Consider the following 21,089-nt stretch of genomic DNA (forward strand, 5'->3'; position numbering starts at 1 on the left):
GCACAGGGCCCTTCTCATCAGCCTCGCTGCAATGTATTAAAACTGCTGCGCACCATTGCCGACGTTTCCAAACCTCTTACCAGAAGGGGGGCTGGGGCCGGGGGGACCCAGGACTGCGTAGGCTGGAGAGGGGTTATCGTACCGCTGAGGGAGGGGCCGACGGGTGTCGGATGGGCTCGGGGCGGGCAGGGGCGTGTGTAGGGCTGGGACAGGGGGCGGCGGCGGCCGGAGGGATGGGGGGGGGCGCGGACCGGCGGCCCTGAAGGGACCCGGCTGTGTGAGGTGGCGGCTCAGTGCGGGGCGCTGCGAGGCCGGGGGTGTGTATGGCAGGGGCGGGGCGGGGCGGGGCGGCAGCCGGGGGGATGTTGGCCGGGGGCCGAGGCGGCGGCGGCCCCGTGCGGGGGCGCTGAGGGGCCGGCCTGGGGGCGGCGGCCGGGGGGATTTTGGGGGCCGAGGCGGCCCCGTGCGGGGGCGCTGAGGGGCCGGCCTGGGGGCGGCGGCGCCGCCGAGAGGGCTGAGGGGGGCGGGCCAGCCTGGGCGGAGGCCGCTCCCTGCCCGGCTCGGGTTACCTGGGCGGGCCGCCGAGCGCCTGTTCCCGTCTGGCCCGTCCCCGCAGCGCCGGGAAGCGGGTCGGAGCGGCGGCGGCGGCGGCGCTGCCGGACGCGGACATGGGCGCTGCTGGCCCCGCGGGAGCCCGGCTCTTCCTCGCCCTGACGCTCTGCCTAGCGGCCGGGGCCGCGGAGCCCGACGGGCGGCCAGCAGGTTCGGAGCCAGGGGCCGGGGGAGCCGGGCTCGGCTGGAGGGGCGGGCGGGGTGAGGGGCCGCTGACGCCCTGCGCCGGGCGCCGCTGTTAATGTTTAACAGGCTCCTGGCGGGACCGGCCCGCTCCCGGGCGCTGTCTGCTTGTGTTTTCCCCACACGCCTCCAAGGCGGCGTCTCCCCGGTCCTTCGGCGAAGCTTTCCCCCGGAGCGATCCCTCCTAGCGCGGTGGGGTTATCCGGGGCATGCAGCCAAGCCCGGCGCGCGCCCATGAGCAGGAGCAGGGCCATAATTCTCCCTCTCTTCACACCAATACGGATTTTACCACCTGGCCAAGCGTTCCTAATGCCTTAGTCCCGCCAGCTCCAAGTGCGTGGCCCCTGCAAACATTTACTGCCGCAAGTAGCTTTGCTCCTCTACAACCCTTTGTAAAGACAGGAGGTCGTTGCTGTTTGCAGAATTAGTCACAATATTTCTCTAAATGTGTGATCATTGGATTGCACGTTCCGTTCAAATAACTTTGACTTTTCAGCCTAAACTGCCTATAGATGGTGCAGATTTTGAAGTGATGTGCAATCCAGATTAGGATTTCAGACCCACTGCTTCCTAGATCATAAAGTAGTGAGGAGAAATTTAAGATTCTGATCGTCCTTCCTTTATGATGGCATCTGAAAAGAACCCTAACGTGTCTGGTGGTTTTAAACCAGGGGTCTGTAACCTTTCAGAAGTGGTGTGCCCAGTCTTCATTTATTCAGTCTAATTTAAGGTTTTGTGTGCCAGTAATACATTTTAACATTTTTAGAAGGTCTCTTTCTATAAATCTATAATATATAACCAAATGTTGTTGAATGTAAAGTAAATAAGGTTTTTAAAATGTTTAAGAAGCTTCATTTAAATTTAAATTAAAATGCAGAGCTCCCCCATACCTGGGCAATGTGAGTCCCACTGAAAATCAGCTTGCATGCCGCTTTTGGCACACGTACCATAGGTTAAACTGTATCTCAGATTCCTGTGGCTGCAGCCACAACCACCTTAAAATAAAATCATACTTTTCTAAAAACTTCATACCTGCTTCTCTTGCAAGTAGCATCAAAGTTTACTAAAATTGAAAGAATTAAAGAAAAAAAAAACTTTCATTGGTTGTGCATTTGAAAACTGTATTCAGCGCTCCAGTTCTTTACTTTGTGCATTTGATACTACTTTCTGTATAGTCAGTTTCCCATTGCTTTTTCTGAAGCAGAGGGGCTCAAACAGTGACAGGGAAAACAAGTTCGGTTTTTTTCATTTTAGTTTTTTCAGATAAATAGGAAAATATATCTGCAAACCCACAAAATCAGCGAAGAAAGATTTGAGAACAAGTGTCTGAATCTCTCTCTCATTGGGGGATTTTTTTTAAGTGTCTAGAATTTCATGTTGACTGTCCCTTTAACTAAAGAAATTCAGTGGAAAAACGTTGTTAACATAATGTGACTGAAAATTTAAATGAAATTAAACAATCTAAATTTTAAAGGATTCCCTCTTTACATAGGATGAGTGTAAATACTGATTCAAAAGACCACATGCTTAAATGTATGTAGAGGCTACGTTCGATCCCAGTGATGTTTCCTGTGTTTACTTTTCCATCAGAATTTTTTTCTTGTTCATATTAACAATCTGAAAAGTGTGTATGTGGTAAGTACAAAGAGTTACAATTCAGGAGTAAATTCCACCATATAATTTAGTTCTAAATAACTTAATTAGTTCTCATCTTCCGTGTGGGATGTTAGCCTTATATGTAGATTAATTTCTATACTAACTGATCTGAGTTCTGCAAATTGTTTGTAAGTATGGACCTGTATGCCAAGATGGACCTGTATGCCAAGAACCCAGATGAAGTCATTAAAGCCTCAGATGTAGAGAAGGATAATTTTGGTGGAGTGCAGAGGGAGAGGAGGCAGAGGTTCGATATTTAATTAAATTGTATTTTGTATAAATGGTAGTATTTCTGATATTGGGGAGTTAAATACTGGAAACAAGAGTACATCAGTGAATCAATCTGTTCTGCAGTTAATCTTCCTGGAGGTCTTACTGATGATATATCTTGGGCAAAGATAAAATACTTCTCTTTTCAGGCTTTTGAAACAAAAAAATCTTGGTCTTTGAACTGAGCTATTGATTTTCTTTTCCTATTATTGTAAAGTTTTTCAGCTCAAAACGGTGCCATTTTAATTGTCACTAAATCATTGTGCACATCTTTGGAAGAGTGGAAATAATGAATAATTATATATATTTTAAATGTAATGTATTGTTCTCCTTAAGAGAAAGTTGAAATCCCCTCACGACTATTGATGAGTACTATCTTTGATCTCTTCTTCTTTCACTTTCATAATTACTATTGGGCTACCGTTACCAGCTCATCTGATATTATCGGCCAAACTTCCTAAAGCTGTAGTAATTTTTTTAAATTAGATATCTTAATTTTATCATCAAGGAGTCCTTTGGCTCCTTAAAGACTAACAGATTTATTTGGGCATAAGCTTTCGTGGGTTAAAAAAAAAACCTCACTTCTTCAGATGCATGGAGTGAAAGTTGTAGATGCAGGCATTATATAATGACACATGAAGAGAAGGGGGTTACCTCATAAGTGAAGAACCAGCGTTGACAAAGCCAATTCGATCAGGGTGGATGTAGTCCACGCCTCATAATAGATGAGGAGGTGTCAATTTCAGGAGAGGCAAAGCTGCTTCTGTAATGAGCCAGCCACTCGCAGTCCCATTCAAGCCCAAATTAATAGTGTTAAGTTTGCAAATGAATTTTAATTTTGCTGTTTCTCTTTGTTTCTGAAGGTTTTTTTTGTTCAAGTATAGCTATTTTTAAATCTGTAGTAGAATGTCCAGGGAGATTGACGTGTTCTCCTACTGGCTTTTGTATGTTACCATGTCCTTTTACGTAGGGGCTGTCTGGTTTGGCCAATGTACATGGAAGAGGGGCATTGCTGGCACATGATGACATATATGACATTAGTAGATGTGCAGGTAATGAGCCCCTGATGGTGTGGCTGATGTGATTGGGTTCTCTGATGTGGTTGGGTCACTGGAGTGGATATGGGGACAGAGTAAGCAAGGAGGTTTTCTACAGGCATTGGTTCCTGGAACTAATATTAAAATAGAAAATTGGGTGCTAACTATATGTTGGCTGCCAACTATATGTATTTAATAGTATGTATTAATATATAATCAGGTTGGTTATTGTCTACTTGATTTTTAAGGCTTTAATGTGGAGTGAAGTAAAATCACATTGAATCATTAAGTTGCTTGATGAAGATAAATTTGAGTAGAAACAGATTGTTTTGCAGAGATTGTGATTACTTTTACTTTGTATTATGGTGTTTAGCCAGAGAGAGCTATAGGGAAAGAAAGGCCATTAAAAAGGGATGGAGATCCCAGGCATGTATTTATATGTATTTTATAATTTAGATCCTTTCAGCTATAGCTGATCTGCCTATCAAACTGAGGATGGTAATTGGAATGATGCAGAAATAAAACATCACAATGGTACTGAATTTAAAAGCAGAGGTTTCTATTGAGTAAACCATCCTGCTGTGTTATCCAACAGCTCTGGGGTTCTAAACAATCTTGCACCCAACACATTCCTGAGATGTGGCTCCAAAATGGAAGCTTCCAAACCATACTAGTATTCGAGAGGAACGTGTTTGCTTGCCCAATTCCAGTGTTTGATCATAAAGCTGGCACACATCCCTGTGTCCTTCCCCCGACTGCCCTAACCATACTGATCCCAAACTAGCATCCAGATTTTGGGAAAGGAACATGTACTGCTCAGCTTTTACCAGAAATTAAATGCACATACAAATATAACTTAGAATTTTTTGACTATTTAATGCAAATTTTTTGCATCAGAATTCAACTGTGCTTTATGTGGAATAGGTCCAAATTCATGAAAGCTGAAAAGATTGTGGTAATTGCTGTTCTAACCACTGTCTGTCTGATAATTTAATAATAAAAGTATTGAGGGGGACTTCAGTAATCACTGAAGGTGTATTCTATACATGCTTTTTACATCTAAGCTATTTTCCCCCCAGAGGCTGACATAAAAGTATGAGACCTGAAAATTACTTTTGAAGTTTATTAGGTTAAATTTGTTATGCTAATAAGACTTTTTCAAGATTTATTTCTTGCAAACACAATTTCAGCTTCATGCAGTGTGAAATATGTGTGTGAACCTAAAATTAAGCTTTATTAAAAGGAAAGCTGTAGAATTTTAAAAAGTGTCTATTAAAGTTCTTAGCTTAGAATTTTTTAAAGACACTTGGGTTGCCCCACAAAAAACATTTTATGCCTCCTTTGCTGGTTGCAGTTAATTAGGGGATTAATTCTGCAAATACTTCAAGATGTGATGAAAGTCATATCGAAAGACTTAACTAGGACTACTAAGTGATTTAGTGAGATCACACTCAGTAATGAATATTTTCAGAATAGGGCCCAACAGGGCATGTCTGCTACCTTCTTGTGGCATCCCCCATAAGCAGTGCAAAGGGAAAAGAAAGCAAACAAAATTAAAGGTAATAATTGGAGATATACCAATCTCCTAGAACTGGAAGGGACCTGGAAAGGTCATCGAGTCCAGCCCCCTGCCTTCACTAGCAGGACCAATTTTTGCTCCAGATCCCTAAGTGACCCGCTCAAGGATTGAACTCACAACCCTGGCCAATGCGCAAACCACTGAGCTATCCCTCTCCCCAAAATGTGGAACAGGTTCACGTTTTAAGCAATAATCAGCCTGAAAGAGCCATTTTCGAATGGGGCCCCTTTCAGAGCCAGTACAGCAAACCCTAGCTCTAGGGCTGGTTCTCAAGATGATAACCCCTTGATATTGAAAGACAGCAAGAGCAAAGTTACAGACTCCACCTACAGATTATATTACAATGATTTAAAATTTTAGGATTTCAGCTTCATTACAGGAAACTTAAAACAGTTTCTGACCAGCTTTAAGTTTTATTTTCCACAGACTTTTTTTTTTTTTTTTTTTTTGGTGGGGGAGGGTGTGTCAAAATATGAAAGTTTCCAGCTGAAAACTTGATTTTAATTTTTTGGCCAGAAAAGGTGGGTTCTTTTTCAAGAAAACTGTCGGCTTTCGGTGGAAAATTTCATTTAATTAAAATGAAATTTCTGTCAAAATAGTCTTGATGGAAAATTTTTGGCCAGCACTAATTAAATTACTTACAGCACCCATTAAGTATTTATTTAAAACTTTTTCCTTTGCTTTTATAGGAAGAAAAGTTCTCTCACCTCCATCCAATCTGCATTATTCATTTGGTCAGCTCTGTAAACTGAAATGGACATGGAATCCTGCAGAGGGCATTAGCAGTGGCTGTGATCTAAAATATTGCAGTGAAATTTTGATTAATGGCATCCCGCAAGATAACCGAGTACGTTTCCCCCCCCCCCAGCTCTTTGAATTCCACAATGTTCCAGTAAACGTTTATTCTTACAATGAAAGGAAATAAAATTACCTGTAACTGTTCTCAGATGTTATACACTTATAATGGATTTATATACGTGGGGGTCATGTGGCAGGGCTGTGCAAATAAGTAGTTTAGGTTTGGTGGCCAAACAAGGGGGTAAAAATAATCTTGAGTTGACCAGAAACAAGCAGACAAAAATTTCGACAAAACAATTTTTAAAAATTGATGGATTTTTACCTTTTTTAATAAAATGGAAGTAAATTTTGAAATGAAAAGTTTAATTTGAAAATGTTACTTTTTTTTAATTTGAAACAACGTATTGACTTTTTGGAGTCTTTTTCACGGAAACAATTTGGTGAAATCAACACAATTATAAAATATTTTGGTTGACCCAAGTATGCACTTTTTGGTCCGGGGAGGAGGGAAAGGAGATTTGGGTCTGAAAAAATCTCACCTGCTGCAGTTAAGATATCATGATGGGTTATGGAATATTCAGCACTCAAAAGCAGCAGCCAGCTCATTCTTGAGCAGGGGACTTAGTGGTAATTCACAGAGAGCATAATAGAAAAGACTCATGTTTCCATTATATTAAGTATTCATTTTAAAGGTACTTTAACAAATACATACCACGCTGTCTTCATCTTCAAGCTACAGAAAACTGAGTTTCCTGCAAGGGCCCTGTACCCTGACTTTGAACCCCTCAAAGTAGGCTCCCAGTCCAGAAGAGAGACATCTGTGGTCAACCTAGTTTAGAAAGTCATAAACTTCCAAATTTTAACAGACTTACTTTTTTCCTGAACTGCCCCCAAGTCATTGTGTCTTGGATGCAGTTAAGCCTGATGTGATGCAAGTCCTCCAGGCCCTGAGAGGATGCCTCATGGAGACACTCTGTGATTACTGAACACTATTGTGGCCATAAGGTCTGATGTTTACAGCACCGTCCCAGCTGTGATTGCTGTATTCTTCCTGCCAAATCCAGGATATTCTGGTCCTGTTAAGGGAAAGCCGTTCATAAGTTTGTTTTGTGGCTGCAGTTTGTGCATTCTGATCTGCTGTATTTGGAATGTAAATGGCTGTTTGACTCCCTACCTGTTCAATGATTGTTTGGTTATATGCACATTTTTTTACTGTTGTTGTTCTGACATGAGCTTTAAATGCTTTTTCTTCTGTTAATGTTTTGTGTGACTATGGAGTGGTGAAAGGTGCTGGACTGACAGCCCTGTCTTTTTTGAAGTCCTCTATTTAAACAGAGGCAATATAAAATTCCAGACTGCCTTATCAGATCTGGAAGACTGCCTGTAGGAAAAAAGTCTCCTCCATACTCCATTCTGGATCTCTGTAGGTTGCCAGTAAGTCCATGTCCATGGGGAATTGGATTTAGACTTCTTGAGTGGTATGTTTGAGTACGCCTACCGAGAGATCATCACCTTTTGTGTTTGCTGAATGGCTGTTCATTGCTTTTGGTTTGGATTTTTAAGAATCCTCCTTGTTCCTTTAGTTCTAGAACTGGCTGTGAGCCTCTTGATTTGTTCTAATATGTTTTTACATTAACTATGGTTTCTTGTAGCTTGTGTTAACTATATTTGGGCATTTAAAAGTTTTCTTTTTCTTTAAATTTAGGAATGGACTAAGAACCTTTTTCGTGAGGAAGATGTATCCTTGAATGAGGAGGTTCATTTCAGAGTGAGAAGTGAATGCAAATTTGGTAATACAAGTGAACTAAGCAACTGGGTGGAGATTTTTACTACACCAAAAGGTACTCACTCTAAAACCTAGCCTTGAACATGTTGTCTTCTTTATATCTGACTAAATACACATCATCTTGCTTTCTGGGATGTAGTACAAGAAAGCTGAATCTTAAGAAAAATAAAACTGTGTTTAAAATCTTAAATTAACTGAAAGTGTCTGTATCTTTGCACATCCCAATACACTTTAAAAGTAAACTTTACAGTTCTCACCTGCCAGGACCTTAGTTCAGGATTGTTTGTTGTTTATATTATTAGCTCTTACAGGAGAAACAGAAAATCCTGAACGCCAATCCTGGCAGGTAAGTAAGATAGCAAATTAGAGGGGCAAGGTGGGTGAGGGAATATCTTTTATTGGAACCACTTCTGTTGGTGAGAGAGACAAGCTTTCAGGTTTACACAAGCATTACTCAAAAGCATGTCTAAACTTGAAAGCTTGTCTCACCAACAGAAGTGGGTCCAATAGACGATATTCCCTCACCTCCTTGTCCCACTAATATCCTGGGACCAACACAGGTACAACAATATTGCATACAAGTGGGAAATAACTGTCACATGTTTAGTTCTCAAAGTGTGTGTGCCTGTGTAATGGTGAAACCTACCCTTTGTGCCCTACTAACAAATTTGATTCTTAAACTTCTCATCTCTGAATTCATCTTTTAAAAAACGAGGCGAATATAAGTGATTGGGCCAGGGGAGAATGGCTAAGGGAAACACATTTTCTGGGTAATGTCAGGGACAAGACCGATGTATCAAGGACTGATAAGTAATAGGCCACAAGGCAGAGTCCAGTAGCGTGGGAGTAGAGAGAGCTACAGGGAGAAGTGGGCAGGAAAGCAAGTGACAGTCATGGAAGCAAAAAAAGCAGGTGACTGCTGTTGGCAGGTTACCTGCAAAGAAAAGTAAAGTTGCAGCAAGCCGCTGAGACCTGGAAGCTTTCATTGATGAAAGGGATTCAGTGTCCTAGGAGTACTGTGTATCCTTTGGTCTAAGGACTGTTCTGATGCACCACAGAAGTGGGACTGAGTGGGCTAAACAGACTTTTGTTTTTAAAAAGCTCTCTGCATAGGTGTCTGTCACCTTAGTGTCTAAGCACAGTTTTAATATGCCTGTAATAAACCCTCAAGTAGTCGCTGCCACAGAAGAAACAAATTCAAGAACAGAAGTGAGTTTCCAGGCTTGGCACCAGTTGGAGGCTGGGCTCTTTATGGAAGTAACATGTATGTGCAGAGCCTGAGGATTATTGTGGCATTACCAGATATACTTATTTCTTCTCTAAGATGAAATCAGTTAATGCAGTGTGAGACAGCAGAGGATGGAAGGAAATGAAGAAATTAAATTTAAAAAAAGAAACTCTTCAACCTATGCAATTTTGCCACTTTGCATGTGTGTGACATGAAATTAAATATGAAGAACCTGATTCTATAGCTGCTCTACCCACCATGGGATATCCCGTTAACATCCCAACTCATGGTGGCTATGTAATCATTTTGTTTTTACCATTCTGTCACATGTTCCCTAGTGTTTTGAATACAGTAGCGATATCTCAGAGGGACAGTAGTCATGATTAAAACTCGACTTTGACTCATGTTGCCAATGAATAGTATTTAGAGCCAGTTATTTCCATATTCAAAGTGCATGAAAATAACTCTGATATCCCAGTAACCATGGGTCAGCATTGATGGTTTCTAATGGCAGCAGCTGTTCATGGCTTTGCAACAATATTCCCTTAACTGCCAAGGATTTTAACTAGTTCTAAAGTACCTACATTTTATTGGAATACTACTACCTGTTTCACCATCTCATTCTATACGTAAAATTATTCCTCGGACTAGTTCAGATTCAATGAAAGCAACAGTTTAGGCTTTTCTGGGTCACTAGTGTTTAGAAGGGGCCTTGCACAGGTTCAGGCATGCCAGGCTGTACAAGTGAGTGACTTTCATTTGCTGGCTAATGAAGGCATTCAGTGTAGTCTGAGAAGCCCGCACTCTGCCTTTCAGGTGGGGTAGTGGAAGGTGAACAATAGCAACTGCTAAGATATTCACTAAACAAAGGGAGAGTGCTCTGGTATTTGGGAAAGAAGGGCACTTATTGGTAGAAAAAATCTTTCTAAGAAGTCCGTTAAACTTGCATTCCAGGTGCTGCAGGCACTGCTGCTGTTGGCATAAATTGCACTTGGTACGACTTAGAGTACATGATCTGTACATGGCTTCCTGGACAGAATGCAAGTGCTAGTACCAACTACACTCTGTATTACTGGTTTGTATAGATTGATATTTTTTCTTGCTTTAAAAGTACTTGGTATACCTCTGACTTATTTCTATTTATTACCCATTGCCTTGAAGGATCCCAAAGCTCTAATATAGAGACTATAACTGAGAGTCCCATCTAGCATGCTGGCTCTTTGAGAGCTGATTTGCTTATATGAAGCATTTGGTCTGCCCCAGAAACTCATTTTTTAAAAATCTATCTGTTGGTTTTATCTTCCATCTTTAAGAAACTGATTATTCCTGGAAGTGATGGAGTAGGATGCCACCTTAACATCTCCAGCTCACTTGCCAGCTGTCTTCCATAAATAGTCTTCTGTTACAAGACAACAGAGTTGTGGAAAGAGGAAGAATTTGGCACGGATATTTATATACACTAACCAGTGCATACTCCCCAATATTGATGTCTTTCCTGAAATTTTAGACTGCATTAGCTTCTGCAGAGATGTAAAGAGAGATTTTTGAAAGCTTTCAAAGTTGTTTCAGTTTTAAATTTACATTACATCTTACTTTCTGTTGACTACATTAAAAATGTCACTTTCTCACTCCAATGGTAGATACATTTGCAGAAAACATAGTATTTGGAGAGCAAATACCAGGATCTTTGTGGTACTTGTTAAGCTAAACATGGAGAAATGACCTTTTCACTGTCCAAAACTTCACTTCAACCCCTTCTTACATGTAGCAATTGTAACTTAGCCCCGGGCCTGATTGGAAAAAAGAATTTAAATTTCTAGGGGACTTTGTTCTTGGGGGAGCACTTTACACCCCTCTCCTGCAATCCTTTCCTGCACAGCCCATGTCTGGATAATGGATGAATGTGAATATAAGGCGCCTCAGCTTCCTAGGTTGTTGCCATTAGCTGGCAACAAATTCACACCAGTCCAGAGTGGTGATTAGCCGGAATAGAGTCCAGCTGGAAGGAAGGAAGGAGTGCAGTATTAATATGTCTTTGTACTCTAATTTTCCTGAAAATTCAGGGGTGGTTGAAGGTGGTAGGCACTCAACAGGGAGGTGGATAGTGTGGGGTGGGACGGTGTGGGGGGCTGAAGGTACATATGTGAGAGAGACTGCAACACCTTCCCCACCTCATACACATGGGAGCAGGCAGCACAGAAACAGCACTCCTGTTGTGGTGCTGGAGGCAGTGAGAGTTTTCCTTCACTGTTTGGGTGCCGGGGGACAGGAGGGAAGGCATCTACAGCAGCAGTGCCTCAGCTCCTGCAGTCGAGCCAGGAAGTCCTTGCTGTGATTGCTTCCATAGGGTAAGGTGGGGAAACGAGGAGGAAGGTGTGCGGGTGGCGGCAATTATGTTGGGCAGCTGGGGAAGGTGGGTAATTAGTAGAGTGGGTATCAGGGGAGGGACTCTTGACTGGATTAAGGAAACACTGGGTGACTCTGTAACAGTGGACCTGCCCCGCTCCCAGCCCCTGACCACAGTCTCTGCTCCTGACCATGGTTCCAGGGGGTGTGGGCAGATAATAGGAGTAAGGGGGTTGCAACTGAAAAAGCTTGGGGACCTCTGCTCTATAACAGCGAATAAATTACAGGAGTAGGGCTAGCTACCTCCCATCATAGAGTAGACTAACTTTTCTTTTTGGGGTAGGGGAATGTCAAAAGGAATCAGTCGGAGGTGGAATTCCTTTTCCTGGGGATGTTTGCCCTCCTGGAACAAACTATTTTGAACAAATATTTTTGTAAAACATTTAAAATATAGGCTAGAGGTAGCAGAGTTCTCTGTAATGATTTGAGTTAAAGGGCCCAAGACTTGCTTCTGTTTTGTTGCAGCTTTGTACAGAAAAATCAGTACGTTTCATGCTTTGGCGTTCCTTAGTAAGGGTGAAATGACAGTGTTTATTCAATCTAATCCCGTCTCTTATGCTGTAACCCATCTTTTGTGCAATACCCACTTTGACAATCTTGTAAAACCAGTTTAAAAGCAAATGTGACCATCATTGCCCTGGCATTTGAAGTTAAAACACAGTATGTTTACATTTTATTCTTGTAGGTATGAAGGCCTGGGACATCACCAGCAGTGCCAGAATTATATCTATGGCGGTAACTTTGGATGTAATTTCAGTCTTTCAATCCCAAATTGTACAAATGTCTATCCAACTATCAGTATTTTGATCAGAGGCAACTCGGAGGAAATTAGGCCTGTCTGTGCAAACAAAAATCCAACAACAATTGGTAGGTTTAAAAGGTAGATTATGTAATTTTGCAAAGAATATTAGGTTTAAATATCAGTCAAAGAAAAGGGAATGGAATTTATTTTGATCATGTATTGTTCAGTGCAAAAAGGAACAGCTGGCTTAACCTGATAAGAATACACCCAGGATACATATCTGTATTTTTTCCCATAAGAACATTATGTAATGTTCATAAATTGTGCATGAACACACAAGATTCTCTTATAATAGGCTGATCATCTTATCAAGATTAAATTGCATCAGTGATGCCTCTGGATGAAACTCAGCACTAAACCACTTTACACTAGCCAAAGATCTGGCCCTTCATCTACAGGAATGGTCCCACTGTATTCCGTGCATCTTCAGCCGATCGCAGCTCCCACTGGCTGTGGTTCGCCGCCCCAGGCCAATGGGGCTGCAGGAAGGGCAGCCAGCACATCCCTCAGCCCGCGCCGCTTCCCGCAGCCCCCACTGGCCTGGAGCGGTGAACCGTGGCCAGTGGGAGCCACGATTGGCCAAACCTGTGGACGCAGCAGGTAGACAAACCAGCCCGGCCCGCCAGGGGTTTTCCCTGAACAAGGGGCAGACTGGCTTTAAGAACCACTGTCCTAGATGTATCAGGTCTTCTGGGAGTTGGGGATAGGAGAGTGGAACTGGATAGCATTGGAGCCATTTAAATCCATTCTCTTCCATCTTGAATCCAAAGTTTTGCATTCCCCAGGGTATGAGTCCCTTGCACTTAGTGAGAACAGCAGATGCATCTGATCAGCTATCAGCTTGCAATTGAGACTCATTGCAGGTAACAAATTTTTGCAGTAATAGTAGGAGATTTTAGGGTATTTTTGCTCTTGTGTATATTATCATTCACCTAAACTACACAGCCCCTTGTCCTTAAGGATCTTGGTCTTTCAACCTTCTTTCCAGTCTGTGGCATTTGAAAATTGTCAGGGTCCTAGGATTTGTTCGCAGCTTCCTGTAAATTTTATTGTAAAGTAGCCAATTATTTTTGACAAATGAAGAGCACTCTTTGGTGTATCTTAGGCCACACTCTCTGATGTTGGAACTCTGGCTAATCATAGTTTTTTGTGGTGTGATGACTAGTTTTTGAGAGGCTGTATCCTGTTGCAAGGAAAATGAGTTCATTCAGCATGTTGCTTCTTGGCAGAATATTCTCATTAGTTTGACTTCCTGGTGTGAGAAATTGCACTGTATTTTGAAATACCAGGACTTGACATTACTGAGTAGTTTAACTTACGCAATTTTTGAGCCTGCTATCTCAGTCATGTTCAGGTTTCCTAAAAATGAAAGCATCATTTTAGTGGTTGACTTGACTTATCTTTGGCATGTAGCAAATGCTTCCATTTAAATGGAACTTCCACTCTATGCTCCAGACAATATGACTAGTGCAGAACAATACAGTGATTCGTCTTACCTGCTACTTACTTTTCATGAGATTTGATTTGGGAATTCATCAGAAGTATTGTTGATCCTGATAAAGGGGGACCAGACAGCAAGGTGTGAAAAATCAGGGCACGGTTAGGGGTAATAGGTGCCTACATAAGACACAGCCTGAAATCTTTGACTCTCCCTATAAAATTGGGACATCTGGTCACCCTATCCTGATATTGAATCTGTCAAGTCTTCCCTTACTCTTCAGTGTCCTAATTGCTGTGTGTGTATAATGCCTTGTACTGCTGCATATAGTGACTCTCTTTAACCTGTATGTACGTTAATCATATAATAAATGTCAAAATAAACTTAGTTCAAAAATTTGGATTTTTTTTCTATTTCAGTAAAACCTGGACCTCCAAGGATTGTAACAGTATCAATGATCAAAGATGAAATACATTTAGAATGGCAAAAGCCAGGCACCTTTCCAGCACATTGCTTAGTTTACCAAGTAGAACTTAAAGACAGCAAATCGGACTCCCCTCAGCCATATAATGTAACTTTTTTTCATTAATTATTTACAATGGAACTGAAATTTGTGGTGTGTGTGTTTTTTTTTTTAATATCTTCTTCAAACCGTTAATAGCAACTCAAGTGTTGCCATTGAAGAACTATAATTGTATGCAGAGCAGAAATGTGTAGGTTTATTAACTTACTTGAAACGGCATATGTGGACATAACTGGTTTTCCTCTCATGAAATGGGGTTCAGTAATATGACCATGCATTGAAACTAATGCCAGTTTTCTGAGTCTCTCGCCTTAGCTACCCATTTACCGTATCTGTGTCTTGATATCTACGTAATGTACTCTGCAAAACAGGGACACTTCTGAACGGGGCAATAGCTCTTCAGAAACATACAGCGCAACTGCATTACCCTATGGTCGGTCGATCTGTCTGTCTCCCAGTCAGATCCTCATATTCATCTACTTCGGTTTCATGACTTTGATTGTCACAAAGAAAAAGAACGTGCTGATTTGTAGTTCTGTGCATGTAGCAAGCAAGGAGATTTGAGGGAAAGGGGGAAATAATCACACACGGAAAGCACTACAACTGCATTTATATCAATGTGTGGGTGTGGACTTGCTTGTGCATGCCTACATCTGAGTAACTGAACTAGGTGTGCCATTAAATTACTAAGGAAAACAGCTTAGTATACTATATACTGCTTTCAGTGCTTTATAACTTGGCAAAGCAAGAGGCCTTTCCTGAGGACCATGTACACAATAAGTTATAAACAAAACTGAGTGGTCCATGCACCATCAAAGGCACTAGATTAATTTGTTCAGTCCTCCCTTTATTTCTCCCATAGGAAAAATGAGAGAAATAGATGCGGTTCTCAAACTTCATTTTACCACGACCTGCTTCTGACCACAAAAATGACTACACGACCCCAGAACAGGGACTGAAGCCTGAGCCCAGAGGAGGGGACAAAACCCAAGCCACACTGCCCCAGGTGGGGGGCCATGGGCTTCAGCCCCAGGCAGTAGACCTGTAACCTACCTGAGCCTCACCCAGGGTGCAAGTCAAAGCCTGGGCTGAAGCCCTCGGGCTTCAGCTTCAGTCCCAGCCATGGGGCCCCAGCAATCTAATACGAGCCTAGGCAACCCCATTAAATCGGGGTCACAACCCCCTTTGGGGTCCTGACCCATGGTTTGAGAACCACTGAGGTAGGACAAATGCCCAAACTGCATTTTATCAAAGTTCCCCAGAGAACGTGGTCCTTTGGGCTCAGAATAAACATGAAGGTTCTCAGGCATCTCACTTCTCCCAGGGATAGGGGTAGACTCTGGTGTAGGGAATTCTGTCCTCCTGATAGATGGAGGGGAAGGCAGTAGAAATCATGCAGGCATTTGGAGGAGCTTGTAGACCACCACTCCAGGCCATTCAGCCTCAGTTTAATCTTTGCGGCTGAGTGTTGTAGCAGAAACACTGGGGTCAGCTAGTTTGAACCTTGAGTTCTGAATGACCTTGCTCCGGCAGGTTGTGCCTTTGTTTAGTTAAAGGCCAACACATACTGTGAAAATCTGAATTCCTCATCTTTTACCCCTTTATTTTATGGAGTTCAAAAATACAAAAGTCAAATGGGGCTTCAGTCAAAACATTCAGTCTGATTATATTAAAGCTACACAATGAAACCAAGTTTGTAAATGTCATGTATCCTAATACAAGAAAAAAGTAAATATCTTTCATTTCTTTATTTTAAGTTTAAAAAGTTCACTAAAGCTCGGTTTCCCAGTGTTCATCCTAACACTGTGTACATCATCAAAGTGAGAGCAGGATTTGAAGGAACATGTTACAGCAGCAGTCTATGGAGTGACTGGAGTGAGGAGAAGAGCATTGGTAAGAACAATCTTTCATTGTTTCACTAATCTGAATTTTTTTCTAACTTCAGCTTCTAGCCATTAGACCTCTTATGCTTTTGTGTCCTAGATTTGTCAGATTCTTTCTTCCTATGTAGGTACTTATAGCTATGACTAAGTTCCTTCTTAACCCTCTCTTTGAATATAGTTAGCTTTACTACGTGAATTTTCATAACTGTTGCTGTTGTATTTCATCTATCACGTTTTGAAAAGTTAGTGGTCACTTTCATTGCTTACAAAAGCATTTGTGAATTTGTAAGTTGAATGTTCTTAGGAGTCTATCATGTAGCCAGAAAAGAAGCGTTGCATTAAATGTTGTTTTCATTATTCCTGAAGCACTTCACTCTCTAAATCCTTTGGGATTTTTTTTTCCAGGTGAAAATACAGACTTCACATTTTATATTGTTTTAATACTCACTATTCCATTAACAGTAGCAGTCGCTACTATAATTCTACTAGTGTACCTGAAAAGGTAAATATCCATACCGCTTTTATATTAAAATTTGTCACTTACTGACTTCTCTTTTAGAGCAGAAGTGGCCAGCCTGAGAAGGAGCCAGAATGTACCAATGTACATTGCCAAAGAGCCACAGTAATACGTCAGCAGCCCCCCATCAGCTTCCCCCTTGCTCCCACCGGCAGCCCTGCTGATCAGCGCCTTCCCACACCTCCTGATCAGCGGTTTCCTGGCATGCAGGAGGCTGGGGGCAGGAGGGAGTGAGGGCATGGCAAGCTCAGGGAAGGGGGCAGGAAGGGGTGGAGTGGGGGCAGGGCCTGGGGCAGAGCTAGGGGTTGAGCAGTGAGCACCCCTCAGCACATTGGAAAGTTGGCGCCTGTAGCTCCAGCCCTGGAGGAGCCGCGTGTGGCTCCGGAGCCACAGGTTGGCCACCTCTGTTTGAGTTACATTGCAGTCTGTCTCTGCTTTAGTTTACCTTTCATGTGTAGTATGTATGTTTTTGACAGTGGTTATCTTCCCTTTATACCTCTGCATACAAAATTAATATGGAGGTGCCAATCGGAGCTCTAGAGTTGAGTTTGAGTTGAGGTTTTTTTATGGAACAAGTATGTTCTGGTTGCACGAACGCTGTGTAGCTTACCTACCTAAGAAAAAGGCAGTTCCTCTCACTCAGTGGTTGCATATGCATTAGGTGCATGCTTACAGCTCCCATTGACTTCCATGGGAGTTGTTCAGAGATATCCAAAGACAATATTGGGCGTTTTCCATTCGTTGTTGGGAGTGGAGGTGGAGAGAAGGGGGCATGGTCTGGGAGGACAGAAGATGGTCAGAGAAGACAGAGTCCAGCTGACTTTCACCATAACATCCTAAATGCAACGTTGAAATGTTCTTCCTTTGGTTAATAAACTTTTCATCAAACACTTTTATTTCTCTGTTCTAAAGGCTCAAGATTCTAATTTATCCACAAATTCCTGACCCTAGAAAAATTATTAAACGTATGTTTGGAGAGCAAATTGAGGACTTCCAGGTTAGTATCTGCCTGTTGGCTGTCAAGTGATCTCTCAGAATTAGAAGTTGTCTCTACAATCCCACCTCCTATATTAGTATTTTGCCTTTACATAATCTAAAAGAATTTTAAAGAGAATTTTCACTATACATAGACCAAGTATTTAAGACAATGAGAATTATACAAAAACAAGTACAGTGTAAAACCAAGAGTTCTATGTTCTCAGTTGTTTTTCTTAAGCAGTGTAAACTTTTTCTGACTCACTAGTTTACTAAATGCCATCATGCTATTCAGCAAAGCTCGCGCTTTCTCTTCCAGTTCCATGAAATGATTCTCTTTGCAACCCAATTAATCTGCTTTTCAGGGCCATTCCAATCTCCCAGTCTTGAGGAGCCTTACAGACACACACAATGAATTGGTGCATGGGGTTCATTACGTGCTACTGTGAAGTCACAGGCACTTTGCACCTTTGTGATTGTTATCCTGGTTATGCTACATTTAATTACGTTTTAAATCCCTTTTTCTCTCCTCAAATCTCTAAGCAATCCAGACACAGTTGGTAGTTCCTTCCTTCCAGCAGTTGGACACAGCTCACTGAACCTTTCTGGTGTGGCCACTCCCAGTTTATAGAGAAGCTGTTGGCTCACCACAGTGAATTGTCTCTGGAAAATATCCTGTCCTTGACAGCTTTATAGAGGATTAAAGAACGATTAAGGGTGTCTCTTCCTGGAGCTCTTGTAGGACTAGGACACCCTGGGCAGAACAGCTTCCACTGAGGGAAGTCGTGGTGGGCTCTGGCTCCCAAGGGGTGAGATGACTCTCTGCAGAAAAGACAGGATCAAGTAAAGGAGAGAGCTTCTTCCTCCTGCAACCTCTCAAGTGGGAGGGAGTTGGGCAGCGTGAACCCAGAAGTCCCACTCCCCATGGTGAGGGGCAGACTAGATACTCCCGTTGTAACAGCCCAGTGTGGAAGGCTAGGTTCAGGCTCTACGCCAGCTCTCCCTGAGTTCACACTGCAGCATCCAGTGATCACTGAGGCTCTTGTAATGGTGGTTCTAGTTCCAGCAGGGTTAGAACTACTGCAATATTCCTCCCTACCACTATTCCCCTGCCGCCTTCTTCCCTATCTGATCCCATCAACAACAGCCTCTCACCTGTTTAAGCTCATTGTCCATGTGCAGCTTGGCAGCATTGTGGGACCCAGTCCTGACATCTGGAATGTCCCGCTCGCATGCCTGCCCCTCTCAGATAAGTAGCTGCGGCAGGGGGAGCTCTCTTGAGACTCTAGCCAACCCTTGGCACCAACCGAGGCCCCATCACTTTCCTGGGAGGAGAAGCTGTGCCTCCACATACCCCTCCATGCTCTTGGTCCTGAGCTGCCTCTGAACTGTACGCTGCATGCCCTGTAAAACTGACTGTTACTGCCAGCTGAAAGAGAGACCAGGCCCTGAGGACACTGAAGATTTTCTGTAAAATAATGTATTGTATTCTCTTTCAGGGCAGTCTGGGGGATGACTTTTTGAATGTCAATAAACCAGCTGTAGAAGAGGAAATCTCCTCTTTAGTTTGGCTAGAGAATCCAGAGAGCTCCACATTTGAAAATGAGGACCAAGAAAGACCTGCTTTACAAGTGAAAGCCTTGTGAGGAAGACTTCTTTGTTGCAGTTTGTTTACCTCAGAGGATTTCTGAATATTGACAGTGACTGGTCTGCAAGGCAGACACCCACATTCCATTCAGCAAACCCCTGCTGAAAACTCACCTCTCTGGTGACACTTGCAAGATAAAATGTTGACCGTTGCCACCTTCCATCTCTAAATGTACTAAAAATGCTCCCAGAGCCGCCAGGATATGCATGTACATAAAGCATGGGACTGGCCCCACCGCAGTGCCCCTCCTCCTGCCTAGGCTCAGTTCTTCCGACTACTTGCCTTTCTTACTTCTGCTCACACCTCACACTTGGACTGTAGGCAGTTTGAAGCAAGAACTGGTTCTTCTGTGAAGCACCTTGCTCAGCTTGGTGAGAAGTAAAACAATAAACAACTTGTTTACAGCTTGTCACTGCTGGGACATAGGAACTGCCAGGAGATGGGATGGACCATTTAGTCTGGCATCCTGTCTCTAACAGTGGCCGATTCCAGACTCTTCAGAGGAAGGTGCAATAAATCTTCAAGAGTATTTATGGAATAACTATCTGGCTATAAAGGAAGTTTCTCCTAACGCCTCCAGTTAGTGGCGGCCGAAACCAAAGAGGAGGATTTATATCCTTCCTTTAAAATGTATGTATATACACAAGTCTCCTAGCATAAGTGGATGTTATCACTAACCACACAAGTGTTTAATCCTTTTTGAGTTCTACAAAGTTCTTGGCCGCTAATATCTTTTTGATGGTGAGTTTCATCAGTTAATTATACTCTGTTTAAAAACCACTGCAGTCTCTCACTTTAAATGTGTAGCCTTTCAGCTGCTGCTGCTGGGACTGGTTCTCTCCATGTAGCCCTGCGTAACGTCCCAGGCTGGGGGGAAGGTGAAAGCCCGCTTCTTGGGAGTAAGCTTCGCTCTTCCCCCTGGTTAACATAGTGAAGCTATTTTGTTCTTGGTTTTCTCCTCTGAGAACTCGAAAGCTATTTAAAAGAAGTAGAGGCTGACTTTATTTCACGCTGTCTCTGCTGATGGTATTTATCTTTAGTGATTGTACATCCATAGACTTTTAAGGTCAGAAGGGACCATCGTAATCACTAGTTGATTGTTCATAATATTCTCCTTAGCTGTGTCTGAGGTTGTTTTCGCCATGCTCTCCTGTTGTAAATTCTAAGCATAACTTAATGTGTGCTTTTATGCTTCAAGTAGGGTTACTTTCTGGCCATTCTTATGCCTCCTAAAGATGGAGAGAAAGAACTGCAAAAAAAAATCATATCAGCCGGCCTTACGTGGTGGATTAGGGATTTTCTTTCTCCTCTAAATTCCCTTGGCAGCCTCTTCTAAGAAGTGCAGTGCAGTTAGCTGATAAGAGACCTAGCTCTAAACAAATTGGAACAGGCCACCTCACAAGTTTCATTGGAAGCCATTAGGACTGGAAGGGACCATCCTCTTCATACATGTATCAGTCCCCAAAACAAGGATGCACTCTCAGGGATTTTAATAAAAGATACAGCAAAACGCTCAAAAACATCAGCTAATAATAAGTTGTTCCAGAGGGAGAAGAGTTTTAAAGAATATCCTGCCTGTTAAATTCCCTTTCCAAACTTAAGCCCCCCAAAACATTCATTGTACATTATTCTAAAGATTTTCCATTTACTTCTCAGATCTTACCATAGTTAAAATGATCTACCTCAACTAGAATGGTATTAGCTCTGGCATCACAGTGTGATCAGGAACGTAAAACAACAGTATAAGG

The 21,089-nt window shown here is 42.6% G+C and overlaps 1 protein-coding gene across 1 annotated transcript; it reads left to right on the plus strand.

The window, feature by feature from the left end:
* Positions 1 to 545: 545 nt before the first annotated feature.
* On the plus strand, positions 546 to 20,648 carry IL13RA1 (interleukin 13 receptor subunit alpha 1). Its single transcript, XM_050964977.1, has 10 exons — positions 546 to 762; positions 6,027 to 6,184; positions 7,841 to 7,976; positions 10,104 to 10,224; positions 12,241 to 12,422; positions 14,215 to 14,366; positions 16,076 to 16,211; positions 16,607 to 16,703; positions 17,631 to 17,715; positions 19,193 to 20,648. The coding sequence occupies exons 1-10, from the start codon at positions 669 to 671 to the stop codon at positions 19,337 to 19,339; spliced, it is 1,308 nt and encodes a 435-aa protein (XP_050820934.1). The 5' UTR covers positions 546 to 668; the 3' UTR covers positions 19,340 to 20,648.
* Positions 20,649 to 21,089: the final 441 nt, after the last annotated feature.

Source organism: Gopherus flavomarginatus, chromosome 8 (assembly GCF_025201925.1).
Source record: "Gopherus flavomarginatus isolate rGopFla2 chromosome 8, rGopFla2.mat.asm, whole genome shotgun sequence".
Taxonomy (NCBI): Eukaryota; Metazoa; Chordata; order Testudines; family Testudinidae; genus Gopherus; species Gopherus flavomarginatus.